Source organism: Lethenteron reissneri, chromosome 72 (genome assembly GCF_015708825.2).
Source record: "Lethenteron reissneri isolate LAM-NWPU_2019-01 chromosome 72, ASM1570882v1, whole genome shotgun sequence".
NCBI classification, from domain to species: Eukaryota; Metazoa; Chordata; class Hyperoartia; order Petromyzontiformes; family Petromyzontidae; genus Lethenteron; species Lethenteron reissneri.
The window spans coordinates 7,558,663-7,584,236 of NC_083850.1; the positions used below are offsets into that span (position 1 = coordinate 7,558,663).

General features: G+C 44.9%; 1 protein-coding gene across 3 annotated transcripts in view; it reads left to right on the forward strand.

Moving 5' to 3' along the window:
• Window positions 1-987: 987 nt before the first annotated feature.
• LOC133361384 (zinc finger protein OZF-like) overlaps window positions 988-25,574 on the forward strand; it is a 32,586-nt gene continuing 7,999 nt past the window's right edge. The window contains exons 1-3 of one of the 3 annotated variants that reach the window (XM_061580315.1): window positions 988-1,029; window positions 2,431-2,548; window positions 4,616-8,213. In XM_061580315.1, coding sequence (XP_061436299.1) covers window positions 4,691-6,205 — 1,515 coding nt within the window. In that variant the 5' untranslated portion in view covers window positions 988-1,029; window positions 2,431-2,548; window positions 4,616-4,690 and the 3' untranslated portion in view covers window positions 6,206-8,213. Of the gene's footprint in view, window positions 1,030-1,801; window positions 2,549-4,585; window positions 8,214-25,574 lie in introns of those variants that run through there. The other 2 variants (XM_061580316.1, XM_061580314.1) reach the window with 2 other exon arrangements.

Genomic DNA, 25,574 nt, shown 5'->3' on the forward strand with positions numbered 1-25,574 from the left:
GTGGCTCTCGCAACTCAAAAACTCTGGCCAGTGATCTACCTTTAGAAAGCCATCTCACTTCTGTGTTTTAAAGATGATGTGTGGTGAGCGCGCTGCGCTACGAACCCGGCGACCCGAGTTCGATTCCCGCTCACGGCCACCACGATTATTTTTACTGGTCCTGGGCTTCCCCTAGGTCGACTCAGCCTCAAACGAGTAACTGATGTGGTGTGTGAACATCGCCACTGGGGAGACAAAGGCGGCCGGGCGTGGTGAATCCAATTCCCGGGCGAAGCCGGGTAGTCAAGCTAGTCTTCTATATATAAAAGGAAAATTTGTGAATGTCTTGTCTGTTCAAAATGTTTAGCGTACTTCCCGACATGCAACAAACTTGAAATTTTCCATGTAGTACTTTGCAAAATGTACACCATGCAAAAATTCTTAAAAAATAAACATTTGTATTTTGGGGGGGGGGGGAATGACCATGAAGTCTGTGGCGAGTATCGATATCTGCTGAGCGTTTGTGGTATCGATTAAACGGGAATTGGCCGATTCTAAATAAATCTACAACCTTCGATTTCTTTGCGCTATCTAAAGAATCAAATCTTGACGGGCGAGCCGCAAGTTTATTTTCCACCACGCGTTGGGTTTTATTTAAATAAAAAATTTATAAAAATTTGTATTAATTTTATGAATACGATGTTATGTTTTTAAGTTTTTTGAGAAGTTTTTCAATAAATATTTCCCCCGTGCAACGCCGGATGCTTACCGCTAGTTCCTAATAAATCAAACTGAAACTATCAACTGGCGGTTAATTAACATAATTTATTCATAAATATCGCTATTTCATTGCGACAAGTTCAACATCGACGCCACATCACTACACATGAGACCGTCTCATTAACATAATTTATTCAGTTACACCGCCGCTCGTTGGGGGAGGGGATTGTGTTCAAAGCCCGCCAGTGACATCATGTCACCGCTTGCTGCCGCGTGACGTCACTTTATAGCGGGAAGCTGCTACACCGCGCGCGCTCTTACAGATCCGAGGTGAGAAGTTAACATCGTGGTGGTTGTTGTCGTGGTGGTTATTGTTGTTACCCAGGTAGAGCCTCTCTCCGTCTCTCTCTCGTAGGGATATCAATTGAGTAGCAGCGAGTCTGGAATCGATGTCCAGGTTTGAACATTACAACGCGGGGCCTAGCCACGCGGGGCCTTGCCTCCTGCCCTCGACTGATTGCATTTGCTTTAATCCTCTGCTTAAGTTTAATTCGTCTTCATCTGGCTCACTACTTCATGGGACCTCCTTTGCCAGTAGCAACATATAAGAAGAGGTTTTTCCCCTTTTCTGGCAACTAAAACAGGTGTTAAGATATTAGTGGTTCTTTCGGTAAAGTCACGTAGAAGGGAAATAATAAAGTAATACAATTTCTTGCTGTGGATTTCACACCTGACGATGATTGCTCGAGTTGCAGTCGAAATGTGAGAATTTTAATATTTTTATTTTATTGTTTTTCTTCTACACGACTTTAGGTGTGAAAAACAGCAAGAATTTATTTGAAAATTTTCGATAATTTTCTTGCCGTGTTTTTAACACCTGACGATGATTGCTCGTGTTGCAGTCGAAACGTCGTGAGAATTTTTTTTATTTCATTGTTTTTCTTCTACGTGGCGAGGTGTGAAAAACAGCAAGAATTTTTAGGAAATTTTTTGAAAAATTTCTTGCTGCGTTAATTCACACCTGATTGCTCGTGTTGCAGTCGAAACGTCGTGAGAATTTTTTTAGTTTTTTATTGTTTTTCTTCTACATGACTTTAGGTGTGAAAAACAGCAAGAAATTTTTGGAAAATTCTTGAAAATTTTCTTGCTGTTTTTCATACCTGATTGCCTGCCTCTAGCGGTGATATAAATATAGAATATATGTAAGGATGCCCCCCAATAGACTTCCCCTGGATCTCTACCAGACACGTCCCACTGGGTCGAAGACCCCAGGGCTGGCCCAGGACATGCTGGCTGGACTATGTCACTCGGCTGGCCTGGGAATGCTTGGGAATTCCCCAGGATGAGCTAGAGTCTGTCGCCAGGGAAAAGGAGGCCTGGACTGCCCTTCTCAGCATGCTGCCACCGCGACCCTCACCAGGACAAGCATTTTAGAAACTAACGAATAAAGCTGTGATTCTTCTTGGCCACAGATATTACTATGTGGATTCAGAATATGAACTTATTTAAATTACCATCTCTGCTGGCTTATACCATGAAGGCTGTCCTGCCTATGATTCATCCTCTATCCAACCAGACTTATTTTGTATTAGAAGCTTACAGATCCTGAAGATGTCAATATAGAATATAATCTTGAGTCTCTTTCGCAGGCGAGGCTGCATTTGTTTGGTCATGAATCCCGCATTCCCAGACACTGCATGCTCAAGCATCTTTTGTTTGTCCATATATTAGGGGCTGAACAGGCATGGCATTGGCCAGAGGAGAGATTGGAGGATGTAGAGGTGATCGGACCTGCCAATGACTGGTGCCGGCAGTGTCAAGATTGGCCTCTGTGAAGGAGGTCCGTGAGGTATGCTGCAGGGCAGTTAATATATATTTTCTCTGCAACAACGATGAGGTCGGAAGAGCGACGCCATCATGAATACGTGGTACGCTGGGTTCCTAAAACCCAGCAAGACAGTGGGGAGCGCAGCTGGTTCATCTGTCAGTCATCCCTTGACACCTGGATCATTCCCATTACCTGCTGACAAGGAATCCATACTTACATGGCCTTAAATTGCACCTATCATGGCATTAGCACTGGGATAAGGTGACTTGCAATTCGTCATGAATGGTGGATTTTTGTTTATATATGTGTAACGGGTTCCGGAGACACTTGTAGATGTACTTCTTTATTACAATACAACACTCCAACAGTACTCCAACTCTCCAACAGTCCTGATACTCTGTTACAGCCTAGGTACACAGCCTAGCTGCTCTCATCTGGCTACGCTCCGGAACTCGCCCTCACAAGGTCGTAGAGTCGGGAGTTCCAGAGTCCCAGCGCTGGCTCTCACAGCATCCCAGGGTCTTCAGATGGCTGGTCGTGGGTCTTGGGTCTTGAGTTACAACTGGGCCCCGATCGTCCAGGGAGCTCTCCTTTTATGCCTGATCCAACGAGGGGTGGGGCCGTGTGCGCCACCAGACATCCCACAGAGCACACACAGGCCCCCCCCCCGTTGGCGGCGCCCAGGGGATTAAGCGCCTGGGAACTCAACGCCTGGCGCCCAGAGGCTTAAGCGTCTGGACCCCCTGGGAACCCAGCGCCTGGCGCCCAGAGGCTTAAGCGTCTGGACTCGCCTGGGATCCCAGAGCCCCCAGCAGCCCCTCCCTTCTTATGTCACTACATATGTTAATGATGCATGTGAAATGTATGTGTATTTAAGAGTTTATCTTTGTGGGGAGCTGTGGTGCAGTTATTTCACTGCATTAGGAACTCAACAATTAGTTTGATTATCACCGCCAGCAAACATGATTGATAAGTGAAAGCTGAACTGCTTGTGGGCCTCTGCTATGTTGATTGATCTTAAATTAATTACATGGTGAAGGGAGGAAGCGTCAATATTGAGCCGATGAAGGCGGCCAGGCATGGTTCTGGACACACCACCACTTTTTACCATGCCAGTGTGTGACAGTGTCAAGTTTGTATTTGCAGTAAATTATATTCACTATTGAACATGGAGGTTAAATCAAAACAATCGTTTATTTTAGTTTCTCTCTGGAACTTTTTGGAGGAATGGAAACAGGAAATTAACAGCACATATGCTGCTGAAGTTAGATCTGTTCATCCAAGCATTCAAGAAAATCTGAGCCTGACTTCACACCTCTAAAGTCACGATTGAACATTTATTTGTGCATTTATGCATAATACAAATAGTATTATTCCCAACAGCCTTTGCTATGTTAGCTGAATTTTGCTTAACACGTAGGCTTTCGAGACCAATATTATTCATAATCAACGTTTTTGGGTTTAGATCGCGTTATTTATAAATGTGTCATAACCCTCCACCACCCTACACGGCCAATCAGTAAAAAAGTCACGTTGACAAAAGACAAATTAGTTCACTGCTTTAGCCCACCGGTGTGTTGAAGCGCGAAACCACAACATTTACTCAAATTGTAAATGTTGTGGTTTCGCGCTTTAACACACCGGTGGGCTAAAGCAGTGAACTAATTTGTCTTTTGTCAACGTGACACCTTTTTACTGATTGGCCGTGTCGGGTGGTGGAGGGTTAAGACACATTTATAAATAACGCGATCTAAACCCAAAAACGTTGATTATGAATGAATTTTGCTTGTATAAATACTTCTTTTGCAGCCAGGCTGCCGAAATTGTGTGCTTGGTGTTTTGGGTTAACATTTATTTGGAAGATACTAGTGCTTCCAGGTATATTTATAACCTTTTGCCCTCTCATTGTGTGCCTTAACAGCCGATGTGACGAATTGGGGATAATCCTGAATATATGAATAAATATAGACATGTAAGTCATGTGTGACTGTGTATATATTCATTCCTCTGTGCCTCGATACTGATGAAGATGGTGTGGACATTTTTTTCTGTCTGCAGCTGATGCTTCTTCTGATGCTTCCTCTGCAGAATTGGTCTGATGGAGCAAAGGCACTCAGCGCGGCTCGGTAGACAAGACAACAATGGGACCAGTATGCAAACAGCATGGATTCTACTGGAAATTTTACACAGGACCAGAGATTTCCAATGGGAGAGAAACCCTTCAAGTGCACTCTGTGTGGGAAGGCATTTTCAAATTCATCTGCTCTTAAAATACACCAGAGAACACACACAGGAGAAAAACCCTTCCAGTGCACTGTGTGTGAGAAGGCATTTTCACGTTCATCTTATCTTAAAAAACACCAGAGAACACACACAGGAGAGAAACCCTTCAAATGTAGTGTGTGTGGGAAGGCATTTTCAAGTTCATCTTCTTTTAAAATACACCAGAGAACACACACAGGAGAAAATGCCTTCAAGTGCACTGTGTGTGAGAAGGCATTTTCAAGTTCATGTTATCTTAAAATACACCAGAGAACACACACAGGAGAGAAACCCTTCAATTGTAGTGTGTGTGGGAAGGCATTTTCAAGTTCATCTTATCTTAAAAAACACCAGAGAACACACACAGGAGAGAAACCCTTCAAGTGCACTGTGTGTGGGAAGGCATTTTCAAGTTCATGTTATCTTAAAATACACCAGAGAACGCACACTGGAGAGAAACCCTTCAGGTGTAGTGTGTGTGGGAAAGCATTTTCAGATTTATCTGCTCTTAAAAAACACCAGAGAACACACACAGGAGAGAAAGCCTTCAAGTGCACTGTGTGTGGGAAGGCATTTTCAAGTTCATCTTATCTTAAAATACACCAGAGAACACACACAGGAGATAAACACTTCAAGTGCACTGTGTGTGGGAAGGCATTGTCAAGTTCATTTTATCTTAAAAAACACCGGAGAACACACAGAGGAGAGACACCCTTCAAGTGCACTGTGTGTGGGAAGGCATTTTCAAGTTCATTTAATCTTAAAAAACACCAGAGAACACACACAGGAGAGAAACCCTTCAAGTGCACTGTGTGTGGGAAGGCATTTTCAAGTTCATCTTATCTTAAAACCCACCAGAGAATGCACAAAGGAGAGAACCCCTTCAAGTGCAGTGTGTGTGAAATGGCATTTTCATATTCATCAAATCTTAAAATACACCAGAGAACACACACAGGAGAGAAACCCTTCAAGTGCACTCTGTGCGGGAAGGCGTTTGCACAGTCACAACAGCTTCATAGACACCAGAGAACACACAGGCATCAGAAGACCCCCAAGGAGTGTAGTCTGAAATCGATTTGTGAAAGTCAAAGTGCTGCAATGAGCCCATCCCTCCTGAAAAAAGAACCAGAAGTAAATTCCAGCTTGGACACTATGAAATGTATCAAGGTGAAAATTGCAGAGGCGAAGGTGAAATGTGAAGAGGTGATAGTGAAGAGCGAAGAAGTGAAGGTAAAATGTGAAGATGAACATTCAACTCCAAAATCGGACCTTAACATCAATGGAGGCAACGTGAAGCAGGAGGAGAATTATGACTGTGAGGCAGAGCGAGGCAACTCCCAGCAGTTTGTGGAAGTGGAGGTGTGGGTGGACTTCTTAGACAATGCAAAGTCAAATGGAGAACCTGTAGATGTGTAAGCTTGAGACAATGAAGCTCCAATAGATTCACATTTGTCACAGGCCTTTAATGAAAATAACGTGAAGTTGAACACTCCATTCCTAGGTTCAACCTGCAGAGTAAGAGCGGTCAGTATTTGCGGACCTGTGGGTTGGGTAGATCTCTAACTAGGAGCGAGAGCCAATAAGCTCCCAAGCATTCACTATGTTATAATAATATTAGCATTTATATGGTGCTTGCTTAATCGCCTCAGCAACTCGGGAGTTTTTTATTATCTCATCACAAATACTTAAAGAGCACGCCTTTTGGCGTCCTCTGGATTAACACCGTTTGATGCTAGGCTCTAAAGAAAGCTGTCTCTGGTGTGGACCAATCAGTTTCAAAGACAATGCATATGTTGTGTCCTATGACTAACCACACGGTGATCCGAGGGGAGAGAAATTCACGTAAAGACAGAGACACAACCCATACATCGAGACTACTGCAAGTTACAGAAGACTACAAGCGACAGAGTACTGCGACAGGCAGACTCCGGGGCATGGCCTCGAGATCAACAATGGGTGTTGTCTCGCAGAGAAGAGGGGCGAGGTGATGCTCGGTGCTGAGTTCGGCATGGACCGACAGAGTATCGCTGAGAGTTTTATTCTACATTCATCCTGATGTTTTGAGTCTCTTGCAAAGTCAAGGATTGCGATAAGTTTTATTGTACTAAGCTTTCACAGTTGTTTTAAGAGGTGTGCGAATACAATTTACAAGTTTTGAGAGTGAGTGCCAGCTCCCACGAGCAGCTGCAGCCCGAGAGATAGAGTGACGAGCAACGACGAGCAATCAACCGGGAGAAAGGGTGGAAGCCCAAGCATCGACCAAGCCAGCATCGCAGAGAACCAGCTGCACGCGCAACCAGGCATCGCCAGAGAGCACGGAGCCAGAGAGAGAGCGCAGCAGCGCCACTGAGAAAGGGTGTCAGCTGCCAGCGGACGAGCGGCGAGCGCTGTCGAGCACCTTGAAAGACAAGCATCGTGCCGACTCAGCTCATCCAGCAGGGGAAAGAGCCTGACCAGCTGCCTGTGAGGAAGAGGAGAGTGCCAGCGAGAGCGCCGTGGGTTCGACCCACACACACCGACCAGCACCAGCTGTGAACCAAGACACGAGTGAGGAACGGCGACAAGCAGACGAGCTGCGGGCGCTATCTGACGACGGAATCATCGCGCACTGCTGACGGCGAGCGTCGTGCCGACTCTTCACCCAGCAATGGGCAGCAGCTTCAGCTGCCGCCGAGCGAGAGAGAGCGAGGAAGCTGTGTATATGACCCTCCCCCACACTCGCATACCACGTATCATCCAGCGTCTACTTGACGCGAAAAATTCATCAAGGAGACAAAACCACCAAACACACACATACCGCACATACCGGGACTAATAATGAGAAGAATAATCATAAGAGTGCGTCAACTCTTAGCTGATAATGAAGAACATTGCTGCTTATCGAGTCACGTGGATACGGTCTTTGAAAAGTATTTTAGTCGTTCGTTTTGTTAATTTTAACTGTACCGATGAATTCATTGACGAAACTAAACGTTTAGAAACATACGTTACGAATCCACACACTCACAGGGAGACTATTGTGTTGAAATCTTTCTTTTGATCACAGAGTCTTGCCTGCGAATTTATTGAAGCCTTAGCCAATTGATAAGCATTTGCTGAAGCAGGCACACTGCCGCACACCATTGTTCCAAGACGTTTAGTTAATTACATAATCTACCAATGAATTCATTGAGGTCTACTTTTTCATTCGGGACATGTTTCATTATTGACGTTCGTATGAATATCATCACATTTATTTTTAAGGACTTTTTCCTATGCTCGCGTTACTCTGGGGAATTAACCGATTGCTCTGTTACCCAGTTTAACAACGTAATCATTGAGTGTTAAATGTACGGATCAATGAGCACATCTCCAGGAGTACTGTGACAATTCCAAGCATAAGAGTTTGCATATTAGAGTGTTATATTTTTGTTTAGAAATTAAAGTTGCTTAACACAGAAGTGTCTGAGTGGTTCCTTCCTAAGTTCATGCATAATGATCTTAATTATAAGAACTGTATTCTTTGGCAAGTTCTGAATTCTGAGACCTGATAGAATTACACTAAAACATAATCAGTAAAAGTTAAAGCGAGAATCTATGTATTATCACAATTAGTAACAAGACAATTTATTCACGGACTGGGGGGGGGGGGGGGGGGGGGGGATGGTTTCATGATGATTAAAGCGCATTATATTTATTGTGCACTTTATTTATATTTTTACATTGTAATATGAAATAATGATACAACTCACCATAATGCAGAATCAGTGGGAGCCCTGAGCTTGTTTTCCTGTAACTAGATGGTCCCATCTGGGGGTGATGGGAGACCGTGACACCCGAAGTGTGTTGCTTATGTCCAGTCTACTCCATAATCTCGTCTTTGTTGCTGTCACTGCAGAAAACCCTGCTTCACAAAGACAGGACGTTGGAAATGAAAGCAGGCTTTTCAGTGCTTTTGTGCCAATCTCAGGATATTCCTCCTTTACTTTAATCCAGAACGTATCGAGATTTGAAGTTGTCTCAAACATACTTTTAAGGCCACCTTCATTTGCGATCTCAAGCAGTTGATCATCTTCTAGCACAAAGTCGATTCACCTGGCTTATTCACAAATGGGTCGCGGGTCCATTCCTTCCCAGTTCGGGGGTCTTTTGTGGTTGGGAAGTAATGCTCAAACTCTTTTAAAAGCTGAGATAGGCTTTAATGCACCAGCTGGGAGAAATGCCCTGGCTCAGTCTCTTTCAAAATCCCTGCTAGTGTTTGAAACATGTCAAAAGTTCCAATGTTCACTCGTCGCCCCCATAATTCCAGTTTGGTTTTGAATCAGAGGTCTCAAACGGGTTTTGATTCCGCACCCATACTCGGCCGCACCAGGGTCGCAAACGGGTAGGGTACGGGTACCCGATTGCGACCTCTGGGATGAAGCCATGTTGCAGGCGCGAGTGGGTTGATTCTAGGACAGACATGGGCAAAGTACGGCCCGCGGGGCGTATACGGCCCGTTGGGCTTTTTAATCCGGCCCGCCGAACTTGTCCAAATATTATTATTATATTAAATGTTACCTTCCTCCTGTAATTCCCCCATTAGATGGCGCACTTTATGTAATTCAACAAAACTTAACTCCGAGTTCTCTCCGAATTTCACGAGTCCGTTCTAGACCCCACAGTTTTTTAAAGCGTTTTAAGCACAGAAAACATAATTCAAGTTTGAAAAATCATTACTTATACAAACTTTTCAATAATTTCCTTCACTTCGATTAAAATTTTCTTTTAAAACTTCTTCTCACCAACATTACCACTCGTTACCACTTTCTCCGAAGGCAAGTTTTTAAAATAATACATGGTACAGACAGCAGACATTTTGTGTCCGGAGATCAAAAGCAAATTTGAAAAAGTCAGTTTATCACACAGGACTGTGACTCGCCGTGTGGAACTGATTGATAAAAATATAGCCAGTCAATTAAACAAAAAGTCTGATTCCTTTGAGTTATATTCACTAGCACTGGATGAAAGTACGGACGTAAAATACACTGCTCGGCTCCTCATTTTTATCCGAGGCATTGACGACAGTTTTGCAGTAACAGAGGAGTTTTTGACCATGGAATCCCTGAACGGAACAACGCGGGGAGAGGACTTGTATAACCAGGTATCTGCTGTCATCGAAAGAATGATGCTACGTCGGAGTAAACTTGTCAATGTCACGACGGATGGATCGCCAAATTTAACTGAAAAATATGTTGGGCTGCTGAAAAGAATCCAGGATAAAGTGAGAGGAAAACCCTGTCCAGGATCTTATTTTCCTTCACTGCATCATCCATCAGGAATCCCTGTGTAAGTCTGTATTGCAGCTTATTCATGTCTTGAATCCAGTCGTAAAACTTGTAAACTTTATACGAGCAAGGGGACTTCAGCACCGTCAGTTTATTACGTTCCTGGAGGAAACTGATGCGGATCATCAGGACTTACTCTTGTGTCCGCTGGTTAAGTTTGGGGAAAGTGTTACGAGTGTGGGAGCTGAAAGAGGACATCATCGCATTTTTGGAGTTGATGGGGAAATCTGACGAATTCCCTGAGCTAAGCGACAACAACTGGCTTAGTGACTTTGCGTTTGCTGTGGACATATTTTCACACATGAATGAGCTGAATGTGAAACTGCAGGGGAAAGATCAATTTGTTCACGACATGTACAAACATGTGAAAGCCTTCAAATCCAAGCTCACTTTGTTCTCCATACAAATTGTGAACAAATCTTTCACTCATTTCCCCACACTTTCCATGCAGGAAGAGGCACCGCGAAACGCAAAAAAATACAGCAAATCGCTTGAGGACTTGCACGGAGAATTCTGCCGTAGGTTCTCTGATTTCGAAAACATTGAACAGTCACTTCAGCTGGTGTCCTGTCCTCTGTCACAAGACCCTGAAACAGCACCACAGGAGCTGCAGTTGGAACTGATAGATCTTCAGTCTGACTCCGTCCTAAAGGAGAAGTTCAACTCTGTTAAACTGAATGACTTTTATGCTTCACTTAACAGAGCCACGTTTCCAAACCTCCGGAGGACTGCACAGAAGATACTGACTTTGTTTGGCTCGACTTATGTGTGTGAGCAGACATTCAGCATCATGAACGCCAACAAAGCCCGTCACAGATCAAAGTTAACGGATTAGCACCTCAGATCTATCCTGAGAATTGCCACAACCAAAATAACTCCAGACTTGAATGTACTGGCAAAAATGGGAGATCAACAACACTGTTCCCACTGAAACTGATGATCTGTTGCTGCAGCGAGGTTGAAACCAAATCTCCATCACACAGCCTGCATGGCTGCTCTAACCTGTTAATGTAGATAATCTATATATATAAAATCGTAAATCTGTCTGTCTGTGTTTATGTCTGTGTGTCGCCGGACCATACGCACTTTTATTGGACGGCGGTTGCCCCTGGCAACGGGTAGCGACGCCTTCGCCGCTTTCATTGGATGGCGGTTGCCCCTGCCAACGAGTAGCGACGGGCCGCGGGGTGGACGCCATTTTGTATTCCCGTTAAAAATAGGCGCACGCATTAACACGCGACTCTGAGGTAAATTCATCAAAGTTTCACGTCCTCTTCACTCCCCCCCCCCACCGCTATGTGTGCAATTACTATTATAAGGTCGGGCGATTATTAAATTATAGCGATTAGACACTATTATTGTAGCGCGGGGGGGGGGGGGGGGACCGCACCCGTACCCAGCCTTAACCGGGTGGGAAAATCAGGCGAGGCCGGACGCTCTGCACGCTGCTAGGCCTCGACACCCACCACGCGACTCTGAGGTAAATTCATCAAAGTTTCACGTCCTCTACAGAGTGGTGAGGGAGGGAGAGTGGCGAGGGAGGGAGAGTGGCGAGGGAGGGAGAGTGGCGAGGGAGGGAGAGTGGCGAGGGAGGGAGAGTGGCGAGGGAGGGAGAGTGGCGAGGGAGGGAGAGTGGCGAGGGAGGGAGAGTGGCGAGGGAGGGACTCAGCCTCAAAACGAGTAACTGGTGTGGCGTATTAACATCGCCACTGGGGAGACAAAGGCGGCCGGCCGTGGTGCATCCAAGTCCCGGGCGAAGCTGGGGTCATGTGTATGTGTGTATGTGTTTATGTGTATGTCTGTGTGTCTGTATGTATGTGCGTATGTACGTGTGTGTTTGTGTGTATGTATGTGTGTGTATGTATGTGTGTTTTTGTGTATGTGTTTATGTGTATGTCTGTGTGTCTGTATGTATGTGTGTATGTACGTGTGTGTATGTGTTTGTGTGTATGTATGTGTGCGTGTATGTATGTGTGTGTATGTGTTTGTGTGTATGTATGTGTGTGTATGTATGTGTGTTATGTGTGTGTCTGCATGTATGTGTGTGTGTATTGTGTATGTGTTTGTGTGTATGTGTGTGTTTGTGTGTATGTATGTGTGTGTTTGTGTGTATGTCTGTGTGTGTGTATGTGTGTGTTTGTGTGTATGTGTGTGTATGTGTGTGTATGTGTTTGTATGTGTTTGTGTGTTTACGCTCGCATTACACAAATGTGTTGCAGGTCTAAGGCGTTCCTCGCGCAGCATTGCCGCTTTATTATTTCAGTCGTTTACTGCCGTACGCACCCTGAAAGTCGTGTGTGTCTGCAGCAAGCGCGCGTATGTTGTGTAGGGGGAACGGTAGTGTAGTGGTTAGCGTGCTGTCTGTGTGTCTGTGTGTGTGTCTGTCTGTGTGTGTCTGCGTGTGTCTGTGTGTGTGTCTGTGTGTGTGTCTGTGCGTGTGTGGTGTGTGAGGAGCGGTGGGTGTAGTGGTTAACGCTACCCTGCGCTATGAACCCGGCGAACCGAGTTCGATTCCCTTTCACGGCCACCACCGGTGACGATTATTTGAACCTCCCCAAGGTCGACTCAGCCTCAAACGAGTAACTGCTGTGGTGTGTGAACATCGCCACTGGGGAGACAAAGGCGGCCGGGCGGTGTGAATCCAAGTCCCGGGCGAAGCCGGGTAGCCAAGCTAGTCTATTTATATAAAATCGCGAATCTGTCTGTCTGTCTGTGTGTGTGTCTGTGTGTCGCCGGACCATACGCAGTTTCATTGGACGCCGGTTGCCCCTGGCAACGGGTAGCGACGCCTTCGCCGCTTTCATTGGACGGCGGTTGCCCCTGGCAACGGGTAGCGACGCCTTCGCTGCGGGGTGGACGCCATTTTTAATTCCCGTTAAAAATAGGCGCACGCATTAACACGCGACTCTGAGGTAAATTCATCACAGTTTCACGTCCTCTTCACTCCCCCCCCACCACAATGTGTGCAATTACTATTATAGGGTCGGTAGATTATAAAATTATAGCAATTAGACAGTATTATTGTAGCGCGGGGGGGGGGGGGGAACGTGTTGTGTATGTACCCCCTTTTTATTTTTATTTTAATATTATTTTTTTTTTTAAGAATTATTCTGCCAACATAGATAATATCGTTTTTTTAATAGACGCGGCCACGTGGGAACGAACACGCCCCCACACTTCCACAGAGGCCCCCACACTACCACAGATGCGCGCACACCTCATTTCAAAGGAAAGAGGACATGAAAGGGGGGGGCAATAAGGTAATAAAAACTCCCCTAAATTCATACAAGAGGAACAAGGGAGGGGGGGAATTGCAGGGGGGGGGGGGTCAGCAGGACATCGTTTTGTTAAAAAAAACCACAGAACCAGGCACCATGGAGTAAGAGATAATTATATTCTGAACAAAGATAAGCCGGGATATCAGATTAAATAATCACAAGAAGTCAAATAATAAGTACGGAATTAAAGTAGAAGAGGAATCAAGGGCGGAGAAGGCTCTCAAAATTAACCAAACACAACAACCCATGGGAAGCGAGCAACACGGCCGCCTTTGTCTTTCCGAGAGGATCTCCACACGCAGGCACAAAGCTAGGAAATGACACCCATAAAGGGGGCAATGGCTCAAAGGAAATTAACACGTCTTCGAATAAATAAGCGCATGCGCCGGGTGCTCCCACCGTGGAAACAACCGCCTTTGTCTCCCCACAACACGGACAAACACGCACGCGAAACACACGGACGGACACACACACGGACGCAGATGGTTCAGCCCACAGGAAGGTTTTATGACACAGCCTTTGAACAACTCGGGAAGCCGAGTGGAATTTCCAGATATAAACCGAAGAAAAATCCATTCAAAGCAGATATCGTCCGAGCTTCGGCTCCAACACACATATCATCCGGGCTACGAGCCCATCTTCGGCTCCACCACAGATCTTCACGAGCTCCGGCCTACATCTCATCTCGTCTCCGGGCTAAGGCCCCACCAGAGTTCTCCAGGGCGACAGCCATCTCTCCTCGTCGCCGCCAACGAAGAAGCTCCTGTCATTCAGAATGACGAGGGTCGCGGAGTAGCGACGCGTAGCTACAAGCCGAGGTCTGCACCACCTGAGAAGAATCGCTACCCTGAGTCGCAGAGCTGCGAGTGAAGCCAACAAAGACGCCAACGTCCACCCTGCCACGAACGAAGCATCGCTCCTCGTCAGAGTGACGACCAGCGAACAACCCGCAGGAAAGGCGGAGATCGCTGAACGAGCGCCAACTTGCGCCACCTTGCGCCACCGTGCGCCACCGTGCACCACTTTGCGCTGAACGTGCGCCACCGTGCGCCACCGTGCGACACCGAGCGACAACGAGCGACACCCAGATCGACCAGCATCAACCCAAACCGACTCGTCATCCCGCCGTGGAGAAAAAGAGTCAAAGTCTTCTGAACGAGCGCCGCCGCTCACCTCACAGCGGAGAAAGTCTCAGCTGCCGCTCGCACAAACAACAGAGGTCGTATCGCTCCCCACATACAGACTCAAGAAAACACAGAGAAAATCTTGTCAAACCAGTTTCCTTTGTCCCAGAATCTCGCCGAAGAGTTAATTAAAACAGAGCCAGATTCGCTCTCGCGCCCACACGCCCTCACCCACCATTGTATCAAACATTCCGTTATAAAGGATTTTAGACTTGCCGATGAATCTATTGACATATACTTTCGCCTCTGGGATACAATAAGTGCTTTTTATTACCGCCATATGAAGTGTGTCATGCTTGTTTTCAAACTCGACCAGTCGCCGATTGTGATCGATACAGGGGCGAACTAATGAGATGCCGGGTAGGAAAAGTAGAGGTTACAATTGATAGAAGTGTTTTTAGTCATTCAGTTCGTTAAATGCATAAGTGTTTATTCATTCATTTTAGTCAAATGCATAATCTCGTAATTGCATAAGAGTTTTGGTTATTCATATTAGTTAATGCATAATTTCACAAATGCATAAGTGTTTATTCATTCATTTTAGTCAAATGCATAAGAGTTTCGTTATTCATATTGCATAATTGCATAATTTCACAACTGCATAAGTTTTTGTCGTTCATATTAGTTAATTGCATAATCTTGCCCATGAATTATTGACGCATGTTTGACCTGCATGATAGAATGTCGCGTGCTTGTTAGAATAAAATTGTTATCACAGAAGCATATTGAGTGTTCTTTCCAAGTCCATGCAAAACCATCTTATTCATAAGAGCTGTATCCTGCGATGAGATATGAAAATGGAGACCTAAAATATTATAACACACACTAGGATAATCGGGAAATGAATCTATGATAATCGTGTTATCCTGATTGATAACTCTGGATAAACGAAACTAAGCAAATTACCATAACTGCACACATTAACATAATCGCAAGCCTCCGCATAAATTACTACGATTATCTCCGTGATTATCATAATTTATGCATATAATTACATGCATTATCATAATTTATGCGTATTAATACACACACTATCATAATTAATGCGATTTGCGCATTTTTCGGAAAATTATTAATTTTTATTATTTTCATCAAAATTTCATAATCCAACACATACAACATAATGGGGGCTCGTCCGGGATCTCTCGCAGACAGTGTTTTGCATGGATGATGGAATGAATCACTTCGTGTTAACCAGAATATCAGGATCGAACATTGCATGGTAATTGTGAACGGGCGGAAAACTAAAAAACGCCCTCTAAGGTTAAAACCCAGAATAGCAGGTTAAAACAGAGACAGTGGAATTAAGATAATATCGTATCAAACCAATTGCATCCTCTGATAAATGGTGTTAGAGGTACGCACTTTGAATCTGGAAATAAAAGATAGCTCGAGTCGAATTGACTACACTCTGTGAGATAATTGTTTTATATGCACTCTGAAAAGAAATGTCAAAGTAACTTCCGCCATACCTAAGATGCTAGGATTAAGAATAATTTTTGAATGGGTTACGGGATACGGGGAGCTCGTATTTAAACGTACCGACCAATCTGTTACAAAGCAGTACAGTCAGAGAGACATATGGGAAGGGAGCTGTATCGATAACACGAACACACCTCGGGGGAAGCTAATTGACTGGATAAAATGTAACGAAGGCGAACACGATGCAAAAACTGCAGAGAAGGCAGGACAGGACTCATTCCTTCTCACACAGGCATACAGACAGGGATTGTGGAATGAAGGAAAATTTGGAAAGGAAACGGGAGAGAAATCAGTGCTCGCGACACCAGCGAAACTCACAGACGTGGATCCACAGAATAAATATGGAAGTGACATTAAATCACACTCTTGGGTACGTGGACAGAGTCCAGGGATTGATCGCACAAAAATTATGGATATCGAACAAAAAATCCTTGACAAAGGGAAACCCTCACAATTCGAGAGAGGGAGGAAAAATGTTAAAGTAAAGTCGACAGGACATGCTCCACTAAGGGCAGAGGCAAAAACTGAAGGGAAATGGCAACACGCCCGACACGGCACAGACCAAAGTGACAGATTGCCTGATGATAACTTGTTTTATGATGACGCTGTCGGCGATCAACTTTCGGAATACCTATTCACCAGTAAAACCCTTAAATTGATGGACAAGGCTCTAGTCAGAATTCCCGATTTTGACCCCCACAATAAGACTATGGATATCCACACACATATCGCAACCGTAGAAGAGGAGGCAATGATTAGAGGGCTGAGGAGACGGGATGAAAAAGCGAGTTTGTTGAAACGGACCTTACATAAAGAATCCATTCCATGGGTAAAGTCACTGCCACACAAGGTTAGAAATGATTTTAAACAACTGAGCCTGGCAGTGATTCGGAAGTTTGGAGAATATTCGACACTCACTGAGGGGTTTTATGCTGTAAAATCGATGACCCAGGGCATGGACCAAGATCCACGTGACTACCTCGTCCAATTTAAAAGAGCGTATTATGCAGGCGATGTGAATCAATACCACGAAGGAGATAAAATGTTCAAAATTATGTTTTTTGAATCCTTGAGCCCAGAGATTACAGAAAGGGTGAGAATGGTTTTGAATCCAGAAACCGCATCCTTACGCCGCATAGAGAGCAAGGCGTACATGGCATGGTTATACAGAGCTAAGAATCATAATTCGGATCCAGAACACAGGGAGAGGGATGAGGAACCCAGCCTCTCAGAGAGGAATAAAAATCACCGAGCAGTCCCACCATGCAGGACGGAGCAGAAACGCACGCACACATGGCAAAATAACCCAGAGAGAGGTTGGCACGAGAATGAGAGCGGCACAAAGCCGAACATTCAGGAGAATCGCAGGAGGGAGAGGTTCAGAACAGAACCATATCAACACCCCATGCCACGACACACACAAGATCAAAATTACCCACAAAGATGGCGAGGTAACAATCCAGGAAAAATGTGGCACCCAAATGGGAGAAATACTTGGCCAAAAATGTACGAGAATCGCAGGAGGGAGAGGTTCAGAGCAGAACCATATCAACACCCCACCCCACGACACACGCAAGGTTCAAATTACGCACAGAGATGGGAAGATAACCACCTAGCGGGAAGGTGTTACACAGACCGCGGAGGTATGGATGCGAACATTCAGGAGAATCGCAGGATGGGAGGTCAAACACAATCGATCCAATTCCGACCAATTCCTCCACCGGCTATACCAGGAGGGAATAGAGGAATAACACAGAATGCGGTCCAAATACGTGATGAACCATCCACAGTGATTGAGAGCGGGCAGCCCATACGCGCCACGCACGCTGAAGTTTTGTTAAACCCTGAGCTCATTGGGAAATACAGGGCGGGCAAAAACGTGGACAGTGCTCCCGTAAATGACGCGCGGATCGAATACAAGGACAGGGTTGCATTGAAGCGTGATCGGACAGTACAAAAACAGACAGCAGGGACACGCCCTGAGGAGCGCAGGCGTGAGCCTTTGAATGGAAAATATCCAAGGGAAACCAAAATGTATGTGGATCGGAGTGCTAAAATGGAGACGAATGTTCATGACATATCAGGAATGGTGTTGGAATCTAACACACTCGTAAAAACAAAGAGGGCAACATTACGAGGCACAGAATTAAGTCGACACACTGACTCGGCAAATGTGCATGTAATCGCAGAGAGAGCGAATGCCACAAACCAAGTGTCAAAGTGGGTCGTGTGCGCGAATTCTGGTTACGTGCAGCACAATTTTTCACCACACACTCCCACGACGCGAGAGAGTGAGAGAGGAAACTACAAAAACGAACCCGAAAACCGTGATCAAATTATCAAAGTGATAAGTGGTAAACCAGGCAACATGAGGAAGGTAACGCATAAATGCGTTCGAAACCGCTACCTAGCGTTTCCCAGGATTTAACAAAACAAAAATGAATGTTCGTCAGAGTTATGATGTATGAGAACCGATGTAACGCAATATCGATGTTAACGTGTTGTTATTTTCTTTGCTTAATTCAAATGTAACCAGGATTTAACAAAAACAAAAATGAATATTCGCCGTAGTTATGAGGGATGAGAACCGATGTAACGCAATATCGATGTTAACGTGTTGTTATTTTCTTTGCTTAATTCAAATGTAACCAGGATTTAACAAAAACAAAAATGAATATTCGCCGGAGTAATGATGTATGAGAACCGATGTAACGCAATATCGATGTTAACGTGTTGTTTATTTTCTTTGCTTATTTCAGATGTAACCAGGTTAAGATGGTAATACGTGCACGCGCGTCGTAAGAAATAACCGCCGAGAGTAAGGGCGGCTGATGGGATTCATGACATAAAAAGGGGGCATTACTTTGTTTGAAAATTCGCCAGTGGCCAAATCGACCCCTGATAATTTTCAAACGGGCGGACTGTTGTGTATGTACCCCCTTTTTATTTATTTTTTAATATTATTTTTTTTTTAAGAATTATTCTGCCAACATAGATAATATCGTTTTTTTAATAGACGCGGCCACGTGGGAACGAACACGCCCCCACACTTCCACAGAGGCCCCCACACTACCACAGATGCGCGCACACCTCATTTCAAAGGAAAGAGGACATGAAAGGGGGGGGCAATAAGGTAATAAAAACTCCCCTAAATTCACACAAGAGGAACAAGGGAGGGGGGGAATTGCAGGCGGGGGGGGGGGGTCAGCAGGACATCGTTTTGTTAAAAAAAACCACAGAACCAGGCACCATGGAGTAAGAGATAATTATATTCTGAACAAAGATAAGCCGGGATATCAGATTAAATAATCACAAGAAGTCAAATAATAAGTACGGAATTAAAGTAGAAGAGGAATCAAGGGCGGAGAAGGCTCTCAAAATTAACCAAACACAACAACCCATGGGAAGCGAGCAACACGGCCGCCTTTGTCTTTCCGAGAGGATCTCCACACGCAGGCACAAAGCTAGGAAATGACACCCATAAAGGGGGCAATGGCTCAAAGGAAATTAACACGTCTTCGAATAAATAAGCGCATGCGCCGGGTGCTCCCACCGTGGAAACAACCGCCTTTGTCTCCCCACAACACGGACAAACACGCACGCGAAACACACGGACGGACACACACACGGACGCAGATGGTTCAGCCCACAGGAAGGTTTTATGACACAGCCTTTGAACAACTCGGGAAGCCGAGTGGAATTTCCAGATATAAACCGAAGAAAAATCCATTCAAAGCAGATATCGTCCGGGCTTCGGCTCCAACACACATATCATCCGGGCTACGAGCCCATCTTCGGCTCCACCACAGATCTTCACGAGCTCCGGCCTACATCTCATCTCGTCTCCGGGCTAAGGCCCCACCAGAGTTCTCCAGGGCGACAGCCATCTCTCCTCGTCGCCGCCAACGAAGAAGCTCCTGTCATTCAGAATGACGAGGGTCGCGGAGTAGCGACGCGTAGCTACAAGCCGAGGTCTGCACCACCTGAGAAGAATCGCTACCCTGAGTCGCAGAGCTGCGAGTGAAGCCAACAAAGACGCCAACGTCCACCCTGCCACGAACGAAGCATCGCTCCTCGTCAGAGTGACGACCAGCGAACAACCCGCAGGAAAGGCGGAGATCGCTGAACGAGCGCCAACTTGCGCCACCTTGCGCCACCGTGCGCCACCGTGCACCACTTTGCGCTGAACGTGCGCCACCATGCGCCACCGTGCGACACCGAGCGACAACGAGCGACACCCAGATCGACCAGCATCAACCCAAACCGACTCGTCATCCCGCCGTGGAGAAAAAGAGTCAAAGTCTTCTGAACGAGCGCCGCCGCTCACCTCACAGCGGAGAAAGTCTCAGCTGCCGCTCGCACAAACAACAGAGGTCGTATCGCTCCCCACATACAGACTCAAGAAAACACAGAGAAAATCTTGTCAAACCAGTTTCCTTTGTCCCAGAATCTCGCCGAAGAGTTAATTAAAACAGAGCCAGATTCGCTCTCGCGCCCACACGCCCTCACCCACCATTGTATCAAACATTCCGTTAAAAAGGATTTTAGACTTGCCGATGAATCTATTGACATATACTTTCGCCTCTGGGATACAATAAGTGCTTTTTATTACCGCCATATGAAGTGTGTCATGCTTGTTTTCAAACTCGACCAGTCGCCGATTGTGATCGATACAGGGGCGAACTAATGAGATGCCGGGTAGGAAAAGTAGAGGTTACAATTGATAGAAGTGTTTTTAGTCATTCAGTTCGTTAAATGCATAAGTGTTTATTCATTCATTTTAGTCAAATGCATAATCTCGTAATTGCATAAGAGTTTTGGTTATTCATATTAGTTAATGCATAATTTCACAAATGCATAAGTGTTTATTCATTCATTTTAGTCAAATGCATAAGAGTTTCGTTATTCATATTGCATAATTGCATAATTTCACAACTGCATAAGTTTTTGTCGTTCATATTAGTTAATTGCATAATCTTGCCCATGAATTATTGACGCATGTTTGACCTGCATGATAGAATGTCGCGTGCTTGTTAGAATAAAATTGTTATCACAGAAGCATATTGAGTGTTCTTTCCAAGTCCATGCAAAACCATCTTATTCATAAGAGCTGTATCCTGCGATGAGATATGAAAATGGAGACCTAAATTATTATAACACACACTAGGATAATCGGGAAATGAATCTATGATAATCGTGTTATCCTGATTGATAACTCTGGATAAACGAAACTAAGCAAATTACCATAACTGCACACATTAACATAATCGCAAGCCTCCGCATAAATTACTACGATTATCTCCGTGATTATCATAATTTATGCATATAATTACATGCATTATCATAATTTATGCGTGTTAATACACACACTATCATAATTAATGCGATTTGCGCATTTTTCGGAAAATTATTAATTTTTATTATTTTCATCAAAATTTCATAATCCAACACATACAACAAACGGCACCCGTACCCAGCGTCAGCCGGGTGGGAAAATCAGGCGAGGCCGGAGGCTCTGCACGGTGCTAGGCCTCGACACCCACCACACGACTCTGAGGTAAATTCATCAAAGTTTCACGTCCTCTACAGAGTGGTGAGGGAGGGAGAGTGGTGAGGGAGGGAGAGTGGTGAGGGAGGGAGAATGGTGAGGGAGGGAGAGTGCTGAGGGAGGGAGAGTGCTGAGGGAGGGAGAGTGGTGAGGGAGGGAGAGTGGTGAGGGAGGGAGAGTGGTGAGGGAGGGAGAGTGGTGAGGGAGGGAGAGTGGTGAGGGAGGGAGAGTGGTGAGGGAGGGAGAGTGGTGAGGGAGGGACTCAGCCTCAAAACGAGTAACTGGTGTGGCGTATTAACATCGCCACTGGGGAGACAAAGGCGGCCGGGCGTGGTGGATACAAGTCCCGGGCGAAGCCGGGTAGTACAGCTAGTAAAGAAGTTAAAGTGAGGTCATTGGTTTGGGCGCAGGCCTCAGATGTTTCCATGATGTTTCATCAGTCACGTTACGACATGTTTTTGTATTGTTCGTGCAATTTGTTAAATTTACTTGAAAATAAATGCTTTGCTACCTGTTAAAGGCCAAATCCTTTCATGTAATGATTTTTACATGTCATTTATATTAGTTCACACAAACACTCCATCCATCTGTTCCTGGCCCGGCGTCTCTGTCAAATTTTAGAACCCATTGTGGCCCGCGAGTGAAAAAGTTTGCCCACCCCTGTTCTAGGAACTTGAATTGTGAGAAGAGACAAGACGTTGGGAAATGAGTGACAAACAGTTACTCACCAGTGACTCACGGCCTACCCGTACACGGCCACACCAGGGTCGCAAACGGGTACCCGTCCCCGTCTGGGTACGGGTAGCCGGGTATCGGGAAGGGTACAGGTATCGGGTACCCGGTTGCGACCTCTGCTTTGAATGCAGCCACTTTATCTGCCGAATTGAACCGAGTTGTCGATCTCCCCTGAAATGACAGATTGAGTACGTTGAGCAGGCTGAATATGTCACATAAGCGAGCAAGTTTTGCGACCCATTCGGTGTCACTGAAATGTGCTGCCAGTGTTGACTGTTTTTCTAAAATATATCTCTGGAGTGGCTCTCGCAACTCAAAAACTCTGGCCAGTGATCTACTTTTAGAAAGCCATCTCACTTCTGTGTTTTAGAGATGATATGTGGTGAGCGCGCTGCGCTACGAACCCGGCGACCCGAGTTTGATTACCGCTCACGGCCACCACGATTATTTTTACTTGTCCTGGGCTTCCCCTAGGTCGACTCAGCCTCAAACGAGTAACTGATGTGGTCTGTGTGAACATCGCCACTGGGGAGACAAAGGCGGCCGGGGGTGGTGAATCCAAGTCCCGGGCGAAGCCGGGTCGTCAAGCTAGTCTTCTATATATAAAAGGAAAATTTGTGAATGTGTTGTCTGTTCAAAATGTTTAGCGTACTTCCCGACATGCAACAAACTTGAAATTTGCCATGTGGGTACTTTGCAAAATGTACACCATGCACAAATTATAAAAATACCCTTTTGTATTTTAGGGGGGGGGGGGGGATGACCATGAAGTGTGTGGCGAGAATCGATATCTGCTGAGCGTTTGTGGTATCGATTTAACGGGAATATTCCGATTCTAAAGAAATCTACAACCTTCGATTCCTTTGCGTGATCTAAAGAATCGAATCTTGATGCGCGAGCGTAAGTTTATTTTCCACCGCTCGTTTGGTTTTGTTTAAATTTATTTAAATTTTATTTAAATTTTTATTAATGAGATAATCATTAACAAAAATGCATTTGTATATGTTATGTTTTTAATTTTTTTTGAGAAGTTTTTCAATAAATGTTTCCCCCGGGCAACGCCGGGTGCTTCCCGCTAGTACCTAATAAATGAAACTGAAACGACTCTTTGGTTCCTTCGGTAAAGTCACGTATAAAGATAAAATAATCAATGAAAAAAGTAGTATGCTTTTATTTAATTTATTATTTTATCTTTATACGTGACTTTACCGAAAGAACCAAAGAGTAGTTCCTGCAGTCACGACAGCTTAAAATTAAGATTTAAACTGAAGCTATCAATTGGCGGTTGATTAACATAATGAATTCATAAATGCAATCGCTAGTTCATTGCGACGGGTTCAGCATCCACTCAACACTGGGCATGAGCCCGTCTCATTAACATAATTTATTCAGTTACACCGCCGCTCGTTGGGGGAGGGGATTGTGTGTTGAACCCCGCAAGTGACGTCATGTCACCTCCTGCCGCGTGACGTCACGAGCTGCTACACCGCGCTCGCTCTCACAGATCCGAGGTGAGAAGTTAACATCGTGGTTGTTGTTGTCGTGGTGGTTGTTGTTGTTTGCCCAGGTAGAGCCTCTCTCCGTCTCTCTCTCGTAGGGATATCAATTGAGTAGCAGCGAGTATGGAATCGATGTCCAGGTTGGAACATTACAACGCGGAGCCTAGCCACGCGGGGCCTTGCCTCCTGCCCTCGCCTGATTGCATTTGCTTTAATCCTCTGCTTAAGTTTAATTCGTCTTCATCTGGCTCACTACTTCATGCGACCTCCTTTGCCAGTAGCAACATATAAGAAGAGGTGTTTCCCCTTTTCTGGCAACTGAAACAGGTGTTAAGATATTCTTGGTTCTTTCGGTAAAGTCACGTAGAAGGGAAATAATAAAGTAATACAATTGTCTTGCTGTGTTTTTCACAGCTGACGATGATTGCTCGTGTTGTAGTCGAAACGTCGTGAGAATTTTTATTTAATTGTTTTTCTTCTACGTGACTTTAGGTGTGAAAAACAGCGAGAAAATTTTTGAAAAATTTCTTGCTGTGTTTTTCACACCTGACGATGATTGCTCGTGTTGCAATCGAAACGTCGTGAGAAATTTTAATTATTTCATATTTTATTATTTTATTATTTCCCTTCTACTTGATGACTTTACCGAAAGTACCAAGAATATGAATCCCTGCAGTCACGAAAGCTTTAAATAAACGCCGAACTGGAACCTTTTGCAAGGAATCTTGTCTGCATTAACCACAATATACTCGCGATCAATATGCAAACAAAACACATGCTGTGATAGTATGTGCATTATCTGTGAAACTGATTGGTCCACACCAGAGACGGCTTTTTTTCGAGCCTCGTCTCAAATGGTGTTAGACCAGAGGACAGCGCCAAAAGGCGTACACAGCACAAAGACAACGCCACCATCAGAACAATGACAGCTCGGGGTGAGCAGCTACATCATGGGAACCTCCTTTCCCAGTAGCAAAATATAAGAAGAGGTTTTACCCCTTTTATTATTTACAGATTTGTACTATTTTTTGTCTTGGGATATTTTTTCTATACGGTTTCTCCGTGTTTATTTCAATTGGTTGGACCATCTCTAGCTCCACCCACCTACCTTGATGCACCCATCTCAGGCCTATATAAGACCTTGTCTCAGCAGCTTTTTCTCTCACCTGAAGACGATTGCTTGTGTTGCGATCGAAACGTCGTGATCTATTATTTTCTATGTACGCGATTTTACCGAAAGACCCAAAGAGTATTAATTCCTGCAGTCAATAAAGCTTTAAATCAATAAATAATTATGTAGTTTGAGAAGCTCCCAATGCACTATTGGAACCACCTTTGCCAGTAGCAAAATATGATTATTGTTTTTTTACCCTTTTATCTGGCAACAAAACTGACACCTTTTTTTACGAGGAGTCATGTTTGCATTGACCACAATACCTGCGGTCAGAATGCAAAAAAAAACACAACTCTGATAATGTATGCACTGTCCTTGAAATTGATTGGTCCACACTCGAGACAGCTTTTCTTAGAGCCTAGTCTCACATGGTGTTGGACCAGATGACGCCAAAAGTCGTACAACTCAAAGACAATGTACCATCAGAGTATGAGAGCTCGGGGTACGCATTTACACCATTGGAACCTCCTTTGCCAGTAGCAAAATATGATAATTGTTTTTTTACCCTTTTATCTGGCAACAAAACTGACACCTTTTTTGAGTTGTACGCCTTTTGGCGTCATCTGGTCCAACACCATA